Genomic DNA, 16,602 nt, shown 5'->3' with positions numbered 1-16,602 from the left:
ACCATAGCACACTAAACATGCTAAATGCTGCTATAGGATAAAAGACAGTACAAAAGGGATTGGACCATAGCACACTAAACATGCTAAATGCTGATATAATAAAACACACACTCTACAAAAGAGATTGGACCATAGCACACTAAACATGCTATATGCTGCTATAGGATAAAAGAAACTCTACAAAAGAGATTGGACCATAGCAAAACTAAACATACTAAATGCTGCTATAATATGAAAGAGGCTTTCCTCAAATTAATTTAAAACAAACGAGAAATAAAAAGTATTGAAAAAAAAAAAGCTTATCTTTTTATCAATATCAAACAAAATTAACAAATTACCACCAACTAATTAATTGGTCAATTTTTCATTTTTCACTTTTTTTTATGTTTAATCTTCTTATCTTATCTTATGAATTACAGACGTTACTTTAAAAAAGAAGATGATTCGTTAGGAACAGTGAATATTTGCTCTAAATTTCAACTGGATACGAAAATGAGAAGTGGGAGAAATAACGTATTCAAGCCGCGTGACAGACAGACAGACAGACTGACAGACAGACGAAGTGAGTTGATATAAGATTCGTAAAAACACCATCAGACTAATTTCTTACAGTTGCTTTGACTAACGTATACTCCTATGGATGGTTCTGTTTTAATGTTTGTATTCTTTTTGAAAAGTATTACTTGAAATAAGAGACGTCGTTTCATGCTTTGAAAATGATTCTCGCAACACTGAGAGAAGGGAGAGACTATAAGAGAGAAATGGGACAAGAAGTATATACTAGAGGGAGAGATAGAGAGATAAAGAGAGTGAAAGAAAGAGAAAGAGGGAGAGAGAGAGAAAAAGAGAGAGAAAAGAGAGAGAAAGAGAATAAGAGAATGAGAGGCAGAGAAAGAGTCAGAAAGAAGGAAAGAAAGAGAGAGAGAGAGTAATAAAAGGATACAGTGAGGGAAAAGGAATGATATTGAAGAGAATGAGAGAAAGAGAGGCAGATAGATAAAGAGAGAAAGAGACAGAAAAAAAGGAAAGAAAGAGAGAGAGCAAAATAAAAGGATACAGTGAGGGAAAAGGAATGATATTGAAGAGAAAGAGAGACAGAAGAGAAATTAAGAGAATAAGCCGGAGAGAGAGAATGTTGTTAAAGAGAAGGGAATAAACGGAGGACGAGGGAGAAAGAAAGAGAGAGGAAGTAAAAAAAAAAGTAAAGCCCCCCCTCCCCCCTCTTTTCACACCTTGCCATCTATAGGGCGGATGATGTAAAGGTCATCTGTTTCTGTGGCCCTTATTTCATACGGGTGTCATCTGACCAGCAAAACTAACGACCGCCATTACTTTTCTCCAACTAATGCCAGGTACATATATGAGGAGGGTGGACTCCGAGGAGCCCTAAAAATCCAGAAATTCAAAATCCCAGTCACAATTTAATATTTTCAGCTTGCAAATTCTTAATGCAGAGAGAAAGGTGTGTAAAGATGGTCCCTACACACTTGATAGTTTATGTATATGGCTGTCTGGTCGTGCGGTTTGCGCGCTGGATTGTCGTTTGAATTTATCGATGGTCCTGGGTTCAAACCCTGCCCGCTCCCATCCCCCGTCGTCCTGCGGGAGGTTTGGACTAGGAAGTAAACTATCTTCAACTCTGAAGGTGCATCCGAAACATGTAAAACATTTTACAAATAAACAAACATTTTAGGAGAAAAAGATACACGCTTATTGGTCACAGGGAAATTACAGAGTCTGGTATTCTGGAACATGAGGAAAGAGGCAGAAAGACATAAAGATAAAGGCACATTCCTCGTTCCATATCCTAGGACAAATTTGTACAAATGCTCCTTCTTCCCTAGTCCTATTAGAGTATAGAATGGGTTACCTGAGACAGCCAGGAAAACCAGTGAGTTGGCAGAATTTAAGTCATTTGTTAAACATGCATGACTAAATGCATGACGCGTAGGACGTAATCATCTTCTTTTTCGAAGTAACGTCTGTATTATATAAGATAAGAAGATCCAGTTCTAAATTCAAATAACAGTTAATTAAAGAATACGTGCGCAGTCTGCGTCGTACCTTCGATGAAGTCCAGTAGGGAATCGGCGCCGGAGGCGCCATTATCCCGTTGATGGTTAGAAAGGCTTTTATCCAACCACCAGGCCTGGACATGGGACTCTTCACCCCTGTCCTGTCTAAGGGCACCCAGCGGTAGACGGCCATATCGATTGACTGGGCCAGACCGGGCCGTGCCGCGTACACAGCGCACCGTCCCCGAGTCTTAAGTCACCCGCTATAAGTGTCAGGGACAGCGCTAACTGCGGGGAGCTTGTCTCATATTCCTATACTGTAACCGCCACTGTTCCGTGTAAGGGCCGCCAATCCAGCAATCCGGAACTGATGACGACCCCCTTTGTGGAACGGCGTGGCGGACTTTTTGGACTGGGTTGCAGGTTACTTGTTCCATCCTCACCCCGAGTGAGATAAAAAAAACAAAAGCTCACCCAGGGAGACCTGCTAGAAGGCCTGGTTCGCTACTCGTTCTTTGCCTGTCCAGATCCACCTCTGGATGTTTCCACCGGAGGGCCACGCTGAGGCGACGGGTAGCTGGAATATCCTCCGGGCGTCGTACCAGATCTTGCTTCTCTATTTCCGTATACGTCTTTCAAATAGTCTCCAGTTGCCTCCCTTCTAGGTTAAACAATACAATAATCAACTCTAAAGCAGTAGCCAGCTTCATGAATACATTCTATTAACAAACCTAACGTAACACAAAGGGGAATAGTTTTAAATGGCGATAAGATAGACACGTGCATAATGTCCACCTAAAGACATACAGTGAATAGTACGACCACATCGGCATTATTTGTTGAATTACTGAGCACGTCTGATCATTGTTGCTAGCCCACGCGGTTACGAATACATTTGAAAACATTGATCTGACCTCCGAAACGAAACAATACATTGCTTCAAATTGAATAAACAACTTTGGGGATTTCCCTCTGAAAAAAAAAAAATGAGGCCGACCTTAGCAGTGCACGGAGCCCTGTGCGTGTGCCATATCAGGGCCACGAATATTTGTAAAAATGGACTGGCGTGACAAAAGATTTTCATTATTTTAATACATAAAAAACTAAACCATATTTACAAATAGAAAAAGAAAACCGAATGAATTCCTTTTTCCATACGATAAAACAAATCAATACAATTGCTTCTTCCTCCGTAATACCATTAGAGAATGGAATCAGCCAGGAAAACCAACAACTTAGCAGAGTTTAAGTCATTGATTAACATGCATGGCTAGACTGACACTTGAAATGCGTTGGACGTAAATATCTTCTTTTTTTTGGGAAGCGTGGTCGAGAGGCCAAGTGCGCTTGAACTTGGCTTAGCTTGGCTACCTAGAAGGGGGCTCGAGGTTCGACACCTGATTAGGGCAGAGTTGTGTTTACTGAGCGCCTAAAGGCAGCACGGAAAACCAACTCCCACTGGTCCACAAATGAGATTGGACCAAAAGCGCTTTGAGCATGCTATAAGCAATAAAGTAGCGCTATATAAAAGCTATAATAATAATAATTAACACCTGTATTAAATAAGATAAGACAGCGGGCAGGCTTCGAACCCGGGATCTCTAAGACAGGAGCACAGAGCGCATAACACACGACCAGCGAGCCATCCAACGACCTCAAATCAGCGCCCCTCAACTTAGAAGTACATATAACATAGATCCTATCCCCTGCCATTTAGTCAAGGGAGCATACATTTCTTGTTCACGTGTCACACCAAGTCACCTTTGACCCCGCCGGAGGTCTACTCATTGCCAACTAGAGGTGTCAACAAAGATTCACAAGCGATTAAGTCGCTCAGTAGGAAATCAGCGACATTTTCCCTCACTCGGCACCAAAGACTTTTGATGTCCCGCTGACGGTTAGCAGAGCTCAACGTAAGCGTACTTACTGAGGGGGGATAATTGCCAGAACACCTACATGTCCAAGCCTATTTTTTTCTGAATTGTAAACCCATTTAGCCTACTTCTCTCCCCCCCCCCCTCCTTTTTCACATGTAGTAGTACACTCTTATCATTCTAGAACAGGGGTTCTCAACCTGTGGGTCGCGACCCCTTTGGGGGGGGGGGGTCGAATGACGATTTGCCAGGGGTCGCCTAAGACCATCGAAAAAAATGAATTGTTTTTGTCCATTCTTCTATTGCTGTGTGTGTATGCGGTGGGGTGGGGGGTCGCGGCAGAGTGGGGGTTGTAAAAAGGGGTCGCCGAGCCTGAAAGGTTGAGAACCGCTGTTCTAGAACAATATTCTGATCTTGAATAACAAGATACTGTAACAAAAACAAGGGTCAATCCACAGACAGGAAAGATGAAAAATGGAAATACAGTATCAAAACACAATAACAAACTGATAGAATGAAAACAGTAACACAACTGTTACAAACACAATAACTAACTCGAATAACGAAATAGAATGAATGTTAAAATAGCTCAATGCAAGCCAAACATTTCCAATCAGTAAAAATCTAATATATAAAGCAAAACGTAAGGCGTATGTATGTATGTATGAGTGTGTGTGTGCCCCGCATAGAAATAAAAACCTTTTAACCAATCTTGATAAAACTTGTATGTATGTATGTATGTGTGTGCCCCGCATAGAAATAAAAACCTTTTAACCAATCTTGATAAAACGTGTATGTATGTATGGGTGTATGCCCTGCATAGAAATAAAAACCTTCTTGATAAAACTTGCCCTACATGTTCCTTAAATCATGGCAAAGACCGTAGCGTATGTTCAATGTCCCAACCACAACACGGGCCGCGGGTCATATCCGGCTAGTATTAAGATAAAAATGAAGCAGGCGATAAATGGATACGGATTAATTAGTAAGAGGATCAATTGGACGAGAGAAATTAATATTACCATTAGCAAATTGTTCTTCCGTATACAAAAAATTGATGATAAACCTTTCCAAGGTTATAGGCAAAAACTCTTCCAGGCTCGTGGCCTGTCAGGGGGCGGTACTGCTGCAGACCTGACACATCACCAGAAAATGTCTCAGTGGACACTGATAAACGGACTACAATTAAATTTGTTTCTCTCTAACGAAACTCGACCCTGCCAGTGCCAGTGCAGGGGCGTAGCTAGGAATTTTCTATCGTTTGGGGGCCGGTGGGGCTTGACCTCTTTGGGTGCCCCCTGTATTTTGCGTAATATTTAATGTAAAAATAGCAGTCATTTGGGGGCTCCACTCAAGTGCGGGCCGGGGAGATTTTCAAATTCCCCCCCCCTCTTCCCCCCACCATAGCTACGCCACTGTGCCAGTAAATTAATTCTTGTTCATTTTAAGCATTATAATAATACAAATAATAATAACCATAATAATCAATTTTGAAAGAGGAGAGTTTTTCAAAAATTCTGACTACTATCTCTCTGGAAATGATTCTGAAGTCACACCTCTAAACCTAAAGCCATCCTGATATTGGTTTGGGAGACAAGGGCTCGTAGATTCGTCAAAGGGAGATAATAGTGTTGAGCGCTTCCGCTCTGTGCCTTATTCAGATATGTCAAATGGAGGTAACTCAAATAACGAAATTAGATAACCCAGGCGAAAGGTTAACAATTGTAAGTTAGTCGACGCTGATAGCGAATTTCGAACAAGAAGTTTATCAATAATAATAAATGTGCACATTTATACATATGTTCATATTTATACTTATGTTCAGTTTTGTTTTTAATAAAGTTTGATTATGTTCAGTTCAAGTTCTACACTGCTATACCCATATAATCACACCAGACCAAATTCTACCAGCTGTTTGGAGTTACCAACTAACTACCGCATATCAACATTGATATCAACAGACAAGACAGTAAATTTACATAGACCAAACCAGCTGTTCATTGACACACAAGAATAATCTACTATTATCATTGACCTGTCAGTACCACTATCTGAAAACATTGAACAATCTGAGAACGAAACATGCAAAATGTTAGAAACCCTTTAAAAAACATAAAACAAAGCTTCTAAAGAGTGATAACTCCGTCATTAAAAAGCACATAGACCGTTAACATAATGTACAGGTTATTTCCCTTATTTGGTATCAAACAAAATTAATAACCAATAATTGATTGACTCATTGAGTATTCTTGTTTATTGATTCATGTTTTGGTTGGTACAATAAATAATTGTTTAAAATATCAACTTGATCGGAGAATGGGTGAGCTATTTAAAGGGACTAAAGCCAACAAATTTGGATGGCTGCCTGGTCGTGAGGTTTGCGCGCTGGACTGTCATTTGGATTTATCGATGGTCCCAGGTTCAAACCCTGCCCGCTCCCATCCCCCATCGTCCTGCTGGAGGTTTGGACTAGGAAGTTATTATCTTCAACTCTGAAGGAACATCCGAAACATGTAAAACATTTTACAAACAATTTAGCCATATCTGTGAATACTAAAGTATTAGCTTCCTTTGTTGCTATTAAACAAATTAATTGGTTACCAGTAATTCATTGTCTAATTGGTTACTTTTTTTATTTTATTCGTGTCTTGCCTATGTCATTTCATAATTGTGCGAAGTTTCAACTTGATCCGAGATTGGGTTTGGGAGAAATAACGTGTGCACACTTTTTACCAGACAGACAGACAGACAGACTGAGTTGATATAAGCTTTGTAAAAAGAACAAATATGAAAACTTTTCAATTGATCTTAAAAGTGTTCGGAAGTAACTAAAATTCCCTGGACATAATTAGGAGGTTTCTTATTGTCTTGCCTTATAAGTTTCGGACGTTACTTCAGAAGTGAAGATTATGACGCCCTGGTTCAAATCTCCAGCTGGACTGCAGGGGAGGTGGCAACAGGCAGGGTTGGAAATCGGAACCATCTTGATGACAGTCCGCGGCGCATACCATATGAACAGCCACCCTGCTTGACATGTACAGCCATGTATCTCAATACTGTACGTTTTATTTCCCTTCTTATGTATCAAACAAGCTTAATTAATTGCCACTAATTAATTTAATGAACTGTTTAATTTGTTAATCGATTCATGTTTTGCTAGGGACAATGAATAATTGTGCTAAGTTTCAACTTGATCCCAGAATGGGAAGTGGGAGAAAAAACGTGTACAAAACTTCTAACAAACACATAGACAGGCTGTGGACGCTGATTTAAGCTTTCTATACAAATCGGAAGGGATAAAGTTTGTGCGCATGATTTTTAATTAGAGACGGAGATTAAGGTGTTACTAGAGAGAATATAGGAGAAAATAAGAGAAGATAAGAGAAAATAAGAGAATATAAGAGAGCTGGTTTTAAGCTGATGTCAGATGTGTGACTATTTGTCTCTCCACTCTTGCACATATTCTACATATGCTCAGTAAATAAGCTCAAATACCACATCTTATCTATTTTATAAAATACAGACGTTACTTTAAAAAAAAGAAGATGATTACGTTCAGTGGCGTACCGAGGGTGCCAGGCGCCCGGGGCGGCATAGTCTGTTGGCGCCCCCCCCCCCTATTAGTATGCATAATCTATATTTGCATTAAAACAATCACCAATCAATAAATTAATTTTTTTTATTGTAAACAAAGTTAATGAACAATCTGAAGCAACATTAGCCATTTCTTATAGAACTACTTTTCGTGATCTAGCACTAGCAAAATTGTCAATGACATCATCAAAATTAATTGTTTCGACCAGCTCCTTTTCTATGCTTAGCAATGCCAAGTCTGACAGACGCTCCTGACCCATTGAAGCTCTCAAATAAGTTAAAATGATTTTTAGTTTACTAAAAGAAAGCTCACAGCTAGCAACTGACACAGAGATTGTCAGCATAATTTGCAAAGCAATTCGCAAGTTTGGAAATATGCCTCATTGCCATATGAAATAATAAATGAAAGTAATTCTAATGGGCTGCTTGGGGTAGCATCTGGCCGGGTTTTCAGCAACATACTGCAGTCACTGATTTCTACGAACAGTTCAGTTCCATCGATATCAGTTTTATAAAAGTCAGCCAGCGTAGCACAGTGCTGTTGAATATCATTAGAGGTATCATTAGCAAACAATTTGCTGATGTTGAATAGAAATCCAAACTTTTCATCTAACGTCTTCAGACGACCAAATCGTGTTGTCATCTCCTGGATTAGTCTATCAATAACTGATTTCATAATGCGAGTTATTTCTTCAACCGCAGCGAGTCCTGCATCACCAGCATTTTCACCAGGCATCTGTTTTCGACGTTTAATTCTTCCTTCTATCCTAATTCCCAATTTTTCACACAGAACTTTAGCTGCATTGACTGCAGTGATGCAAAGATCTTCTCGAATGCTACTTCATCAAAGAAGTTTTCCGATCCGTGCCGCTGAAAGTATGGTGTAATGTTTTGCTAGTAAAATTACTATGGTGTAACGTTTTGGTTAATTTGATGGAACCAAAATTATTTATAGAAACATATTGAGAGAGAGAATCAGAGAACAGAAAAAAGAGAGAGGAGATTCTATTTGCGTAAATAAGTTCGCAATATGTGCCAGATTTAAAGTTGTTGTCTGCTTTTGAAAAGTTGTTTTTTTTCACTTGGGTGTCACCCCCTTATGACCACACCCCCCGCACCTGCCTAGTGACGCCACTGGTAATACCCATTTTGGCGCCCCTGCTCTCCGGCGCCAGGGGCGGATGCCCCCCCCCCCGCCCCCCCCCTCGGTACGCCACTGATTACGTCCTACGCGTTATGCATCTAGTCATGCATGTTAACCAATGACTTAAATTCTGCCAAGTCACTGGTTTTCCTGGCTGACTCAGGCAACCCATTCCATGCTCTAATAGCACTAGGGAAGAAGGAGTTTTTGTACAAATTTGTCCTAGCATATGGAACGAGGAATGTGCCTTTATCTTTGTGTCTTTCTGAGTATTTTATTACATTTTGTTTATGTATTTGAAGATTATGGTTCAGTGTTTTATGTATGATTGCTACTTTACTTTTAAGTCTTCTATCCTGAAGGCTTTCTAAATTTAGTGATTTTACTAAAGGTGTTACTCTGGTCGTCGTTCACTGTGCCCAACTTTGTTTCTTAAGTAGTTGAGAGAACTAGCCTGCAAAGAGCCAGGTCTCTCAACGTCGGTAATTTAACCCTGCCATCGATCAAACCTATAGACCAGCATGTACAATCCTTAATCAGCATTTTATGGATTTGGATTTTAGATTTGCTGGCACATCGGCACACTTTAAGCCATGTCGTGCCCTTAAAAGAAACATTTCGGCAGTTTGTAAAACCCTCCCACGTCATCTAAAAATCACTCAGTTGAAACCGCTAATTAGAATACACAGTGACTTTTGCTTACGTTTACACGAATTTCGGTCCTGGCAAAGTCAAAGGAAAAAATAATTTAAAAAAAAAAACTTAGGTTGGTAAAAAAAATCCCCAGCCTTTTTTTTTTTCGTTCGAAATTCTTCAACATTTAATTCTATGCTCCGGAAGTGACGCGTGTAATGTGATGCGCACTGTCGAATGGAAAGCTAGACATTCACGTGACCGTTGAGGCACGTGCAGCCTAGAACTTGACGCCGACAATTTATTAGTGTTCCAGATTCGTTTCCCATTTACCCGGTAATTAGCCTGACAGGGAGGTACAGTGAACGGAATTACCCACAACATGAGTTTCAGCCAGTGATTATCTTATTAATCTCAATATCAGAGAGCTCGTTAGAGAAGTGTATGCACATTTATGTACAACCTACAAAATTGTCTTGAGTTTAAATTTAGATAAGACCATTTGTATATTTACCCCGATCAAGAAGGGTGCATTTCTGTGTATTATAAATATCTAAATATATAAATTATATATAGTTTCTAGCTCTATGAATACAAATAGAACGCTCTACGCCCAGACAGTGACTGAACAGAGTTTCTAAATGTTTTGAAGCCTGCATTTAAAGGCCCTTGACTCCTTTATGATAGACCGTATAAGGGTTTTTTACTTTGCAAAGCGTCAAAGCGAGGTTCACCTGAAATGAGGGCCGTCTTGACCCCTTTTTTCAGCCTCTTCTCCCGTCCCAGTTTTCTCTCTTTCTTTCTCTCTCTTTCTGTCTGTCTCTCTTTAGGTCTCTCTCTCTTTCTGCCTCTCTCATTCTGTCTGTCTCTCTCTTTTAGTCTGTTTGTCTCTCTTTTGGTCTCTCTCTCTTTCTGTCTTGTCTGTCTCTTTCTGTCTCTCTCTTTTTTTTTTCTTCTGGATCCGGTGGTGAAGTTTTTTTTTTCCTTTGTGATGATCTAATGGTAAATCTAAAACTATTTTTAGCTTTTAAAAATTTGATTTACACAGAAATGTTTCGAAGGACTATTGAATGTTGTCAGGATGTTCAATACTGAACTCAGTTGAAGATGTTGAAGTTGTTAAAGATGTTGAAGTTGTTAAAGATGTTTAAGATGTTAAAGATGTTGAAGATGCTGATGTTTTACAGGATTTGAAATGGTAATATGGGCAACTATCAAGTACAATATGCTTGTAACACTCAGAGTGAGAGAGAGAGAGAGAGAGAGATAGAGAGAGAGAGAGAGAGAGAAATGGAGCAGGAACAAGAATAAAGGCGTGAGATTGAGAGAAACAGAAAGAAAGAGAAACAAATTTAATATTTTTAAAATATTTTTAAAAATTAATTTTTAAAAAGCTCAGGTTACATTGAGTGAAATTGCATCAATAATGGACCTCATTCACCAATCGTAAACAAACAATATTTAGCCACGTGATTCTATATATCTTCTATACAAATTATGTCATCCATAGTGGTTGTCACGTGATACGTATTTTTCATTGTTTTATCAATATTATGACGTGGCTTAATGTGTTTATTTACGATTGGTGAATGAGGTCCATTTTAAAGCAATCATGTAATTAATTTTTCCTAGATCTAAACTAACAATAATAAATGTGTACTATTGGAAGTATTTTATGAATTATTTTTGTCTAGCGTTCCTTTCATGCTTATAACAAGCTCGGTGCGTTATGGACCAATCACTTTTTGGACCAGTTTGGGGACAAAGTTCAGCTTAATCTGAAGATGGAGAAATAACGTGTAAAGGATAGCACCTAGACAGACTTATCTTATCTTATAAAATACAGACGTTACTTCAAAAAAGAAAATGATTACGTCCAACGCGTCATGCATTTAGTCATGCATATTAACCAATGACTTAAACTCTGCCAAGTCACTGGTTTTCCTGGCTAGCTCAGGCAGCCCATTCCATGCTCTAATAGCACTAGGGAAGAAGAAATATTTGTACACATTTGTCCTAGCATATGGGACGAGGAATGTGCCTTTATCTTTGTGTCTTTCAGAGTATTTTATTAATAAGAATAAGTTGTGTAAACAAGCAAAATATAACCAGAGAATGCGTGAGGAAAAAATAGTGTTGACAATTATTTAAGGGGACTAAACCCGACAATTTAGTCATATTTGTGAATACTGAAGTATTAGTTTTCCCTTGTTGCTATTAAACAGTAATTAATTGTCTAATTGGAGACTTATTTATTGATTCATGTCTTGTCTATACTAATGAATAATTGTGCAAAGTTTCAGCATGATCCGAGAATGGGTGTGGGAGAAATAACGTGCACACACGTTTTACCAAACAGACAGAGAGAGCGAGAGTTTGCACGGGATGTACATCTGGTACAATACAATATGTTATTTATATTTATTCAATAAAACTTTGATTTAAAACAAGTCGCACTGCTACTGCATAAGTTTGCAAAGTGAAAAAAAAAAGCTGAAGGAAATGAACAGGCTACATTTCTAGACTTACAAACTCTGATAGTTTGAATTACTTAATTACTAAATTTTTAGTTTTCGGCTCTTTTAGCTTTGCTGGCACATTTTACTTATTATTATTTCTATTTTACATCATGGCCGACATAACGACTTTAAAAAAAAAAATATGAAAAGGTTAAACAATGAAAATAATCAATTATCGAATTGTTTCCCCTTACAGACATATTTTTTGTTGTGTGCTAATTACCATTCACGTGATTAAACTAATTGCAGTAATTACTTGGGTTTCTAGCATTTATTCCCGCTATATATACAGGCCAGTGCTTGGTTCCGATCAGACGACAACCTGCACTGCCCTACATCACTTTGTGCGAGTCTACAAGTCCAGCCTATACCAGCATCACCATGAAGACTGTATTCTTTATTCTTGCTTTGATAGTTTGTGGTAAGTGCAATACATAGAGGGACTAGTCTGGATTTAAAGATCTAGAATTCTAGATAGTTAGCTGATGTCTTTTTTTTTCAATAAGCTAATTTCATAGAGTTCAATGTTAAAAATAACCGTGATATTTGTTAGATCTAGGAGTTCTCTCTCTCTCTCTTTTTCTCTCTTTTCTTTCTTTCTCTTTTTTCCTTTTTTTTTCTTTATCTTTTCGGTCTCCCTTTCTCTCTCTCTTTTTATTTTTGTCTGATAGCCAAATTCTCTTTCTCTCTTTTTTCTCTCTCCTTTTCTCTCTTTCTCTCTACTTCTCTCACCTGTTCTCTTTCTCTCTCTACTTTTCTCTCTACTTCTCTCACCTGTTCTCTTTCTCTCTCTCTATCTCTCTTTCTCTCTACCTCTCTCACCTGTTCTCTTTCTCTCTCTCTCTCTCTTCTCTATTTTCGTTTTTTCGCCCACTAGACTTCTCTTTTGCAGCCTCTCGCTAACTCATTCTCTCATTCTCCATATCATTTCATGAGTCTGACACATTCGTACTCTGGCACAACATTCATACTGTGACACATCCATACTCTGACACATTCATACTCTGACACATTCATACTCTGGCACATTCATACTCTGACACATTCATACTCTGGCACATTCATACTCTGACACATGCATACTCTGACACATTCATACTCTGACACATTCATACTCTGACACATTCATACTCTGGCACATTCATACTCTGACACATTCATACTCTGGCACATTCATACTCTGACACATTCATACTCTGGCACATTCATACTCTGACACATTCATACTCTGACACATTCATACTCTGACACAGTCATACTCTGGCACATTCATACTCTGACACATTCATACTCTGACACATTCATACTCTGACACATTCATACTCTGACACATTCATACTCTGGCACATTCATACTCCGGCACATTCATACTCTGGCACATTCATACTCTGACACATTCATACTCTGACACATTCATACTCTGACACATTCATACTCCGGCACATTCATACTCTGGCACATTCATACTCTGACACATTCATACTCTGACACATTCATACTCTGGCACGTAACCTCAACACAATAAACACACATACATAAATGTTAAAAAGTTAAACATTCTTTTCTCCAGCCGTCGTGGCCGACAACTACAGGTGCCCCAACCCTGGTGACGCCTTCGAATGCTTTGAGTCTGACGCCACTGCCAGGTTCTGTGTGTCTGGTAAGCGTGGAGCCTACGTCATCTGCTCCAAATGCAGAAGGAAATACGAATTCTGCGCGTGAGTTTGAACATTCAGTTTTTTTTTTAGTTGTCATTGAAAAGTAAACACATTAAATAGGCCAGTATGGGGATCGAACCCACGCTCTACCAACTTAACTAAAAAAATTTAGATTGAAATTGGATAGGTCAAGACGAGGTCGCACCATTCTACTTTCACATCACGCTGCGCAATTGTTTACATTTTTGGACCAAATTATTATTTTTTTTTACCATTAGTTTTTACATATCCTCCCATGAGGACAGTGCAGACCGATAATAAGACTTCGACACGTTTTTCTCTTAAGAATATAATAAATCATTCGTCTAAATGTTGTTGTTTTTTTTTTCGTCTGCATTTTTATATTTTTGGGATGTGGTGGCCAAGTGGCACGCGCTTGGCTTCTAAACCAACTAGTCGTGAGTTTGAATCTCTATAAAGATTGATCGTTGTGCTGGTCGCGTGACACGTTCGCCATAAAAATAGGCGCGCTTTAAATTTTGATCCCCGCGAAACGCAAGTCCTGAAAAAGAGACCTTTGTTGGTGTGTGTTAACAATTCGTTGTAGTCAGTATAATCCGTGTATCATTCAACATGACTAGATTGACCTAGGAATACGCGTAGGACCATAGACATAAATAAATATAGACTGGAAAAAGGAAGTAACTTCATGTAACTTGAAAACATGTATATCTATTGTATTCGGATTTCCGAATTATAAAAATTGCATGATCTTCATTCTTAGAGATTAAACAAAACTACACTGCCTCCTTATTTACAATATATATAGGTGTGTGGCTGAAATAGATATGAATACTTAACTTTTATACTGCTCATAAATGCTGTATAATAAAGTACACAAAATTGCAAGTCACAAATTTTCGTTTCATAAAACTCTTTAATCGGCCAGTCTATATTTATTGATGTCTATACGTAGGACGTAATCATCTTCTTTTTTGAAGTGACGTTTATATTTCATAAGATAAGATAATCAGTGTAGCAGGCAGTCAAATCAGAATAGCAGACAGTGTAAAATCAGTAATGTTCATTTTTTAGTTGGCAACAACGATCTTTCACTATTGTTTTCGTCTTGACTTGGTTTATTTAGTGACAATTTAGTCTATTTATTTCAAAATCCCCCCCCCCCTCAAACATCCTCTTTTCAATTTCTTTTTTTTTTCCTTTCTTTAGCTTCCATAATATCACCACCACATTTCTTTATATTGCTTTCTCTTCTTGTATTTCCCCCTTAGTATATTTTATTGCATAAACAATGTAAATGGAATTTGAAAACTGTGATTAACTTTCAGTCTTAACATTTCCAGTACAGTGGGGTTTTTAGACTTCTAGACAGGTTTTCAATCCATTTCAATGGTTCTTTGCAAATGTATTTATACTCTTTGTTTCCATAGCAACGGAGCTAAAGTGTCCAAGAGACCGGAAGTTGAATGCAGAGCAGATTGGGCCTCAACTGAATGTACTTCTGATAACAGTGATGTCCCCTCTGTCATGTAAATATTGAGGTCAGTGACATTTTCTAGTTTTTTTTTTATTTATTTTTAGAGGTAATGACACTAGAAGGTTTTTATTTTCTATTGATGACACTAAACCAATGTTTCTCAAACTCTGGTCCGCATACCCCCAGAGGTCCACAAGATGACCGTAGGGGATCCACAGAAAGATTAAAATTGTATACAGTTGACATAACTTTGCTAAAAGCAGTTTATCTGTTCTTATAATTTGAATTATAATAAACTAGCCCCTCACTGCTGTTTAATATGTCTTCACCTAACCCTTAGTCTGTTGCCCCGTTGGGGCACGACACACGATTTGCAAACCGTCTTTCTCCATATACAAATAGAAAAAAACAACAACTAATAAAATACTCAGAAAGACACAAAGATAGAGACACATTTCTTATTCCAAGTTTGTACAAGTGCTCCTTCTTCACTTGTGCCATTAGAGAATGGAATGGCTTGAATCAGCCAGGAAAACCAACGACTTAGCAGAGTGTAAGTCATCGATTAACTTGCATGACACATGAAATGCGTAGGACGTAATTATCTTCTATTTTGAAGTAACGTCTATAATATATAAGATAAGATTCCTCTCTGTCTTTTGCCTTGCATAGAACCTCTTTGAATGTCAGGCCCGTCCATTCTTTTATGCTGCCTTCCCAGCAAGGTCCTGTTAATATGTCTATGACGATCTAAACCAAAAGATTTGAGGACATTCATCACTTGAATATTGAACGTGTTTATGCGTACACAAACTTAGATCCCTATCACAGATGAATCCAAACAAATAAAAGAGCATCTTATTAAAGTATCCACCAATGAGAAGCATTAACCAATGTTTGAACAAGGTTCCACAAATTCTGGTTTCAAAAACAGATTTGTATAGCCTACTCTCTCGTCTTCTTATTTGGTACTAAATGGATTCATTGCCATAATAAACCTCGTCACCTTTTGTTTTTTATATAAATGAGTTTAAAAAGCGATCACCTAGCTACCCCATTTTTTCTCCCCTACCTCTTACTAACTGGTCTAGACAAGTGATAGGATCATAGCGCATTGCTTCACTTCCGTAAGTCCCTGAGTCTGTTGGGCCGTTGGGGCACCACCCATGATCTGTCGACTGCCACACTCTCTTTTCACTCTACATTCCTTGAAGTTGTCTTCCCGTTGAAGTCGTAGCCAATTTCAGTGTTCCTAAAGAGTTGTTTTTTTTTTCTTTCTTCTCCAGGTGAACTGTCACACAACGGCATCGCTGTCTCAATGAGATGGAGTAAACTCTTGTGCCGTGTATTTGCATTGTTGACAACTAATTTATCAATAAAATGTTTTAACTTATGGAATTGTTTTATTCCTTTTCTTTTTGTAGTTGTAGTTTTTATAAATCCTATTTCATGAAACAATATTGTAATTAAGAATACACTTAGACTCAACACTTTTGTTGCTGTCCTGCAGTGTGCGGACATTCCAGCAGGCGACTCTGAGAGGACTCGAAGACAAGCCTTATTAGATTCAACAGGGGAAGTAATTTGTAATAGTTAAGAATACGATTATATACAACAGGGGAAGTAATTTGTAATAGTTCAGAATTCAATTATATACAACAGGGAAA

At 38.4% G+C, this 16,602-nt stretch overlaps 1 protein-coding gene across 3 annotated transcripts; it reads left to right on the top strand.

Annotated features, from left to right (window-relative positions):
• The first annotated feature begins 12,052 nt into the window (after window positions 1–12,052).
• Window positions 12,053–16,328, top strand: LOC106077549 (schistosomin-like). Of its 3 annotated transcripts, none has more exons than XM_056031371.1 (4): window positions 12,053–12,200; window positions 13,350–13,497; window positions 14,889–14,999; window positions 16,222–16,328. In XM_056031371.1, exons 1-3 carry the CDS (start codon window positions 12,161–12,163, stop codon window positions 14,989–14,991), a joined length of 291 nt encoding a protein of 96 aa, XP_055887346.1. In that variant the 5' UTR covers window positions 12,053–12,160; the 3' UTR covers window positions 14,992–14,999; window positions 16,222–16,328.
• The last annotated feature ends 274 nt before the right edge of the window (window positions 16,329–16,602 follow it).

This window comes from Biomphalaria glabrata, chromosome 6 (assembly GCF_947242115.1).
Source record: "Biomphalaria glabrata chromosome 6, xgBioGlab47.1, whole genome shotgun sequence".
Classification (NCBI taxonomy): Eukaryota; Metazoa; Mollusca; class Gastropoda; family Planorbidae; genus Biomphalaria; species Biomphalaria glabrata.
The sequence above is the reverse complement of the archived record's forward strand: the minus strand, read 5'-3'. Positions and strand labels throughout refer to the sequence as shown.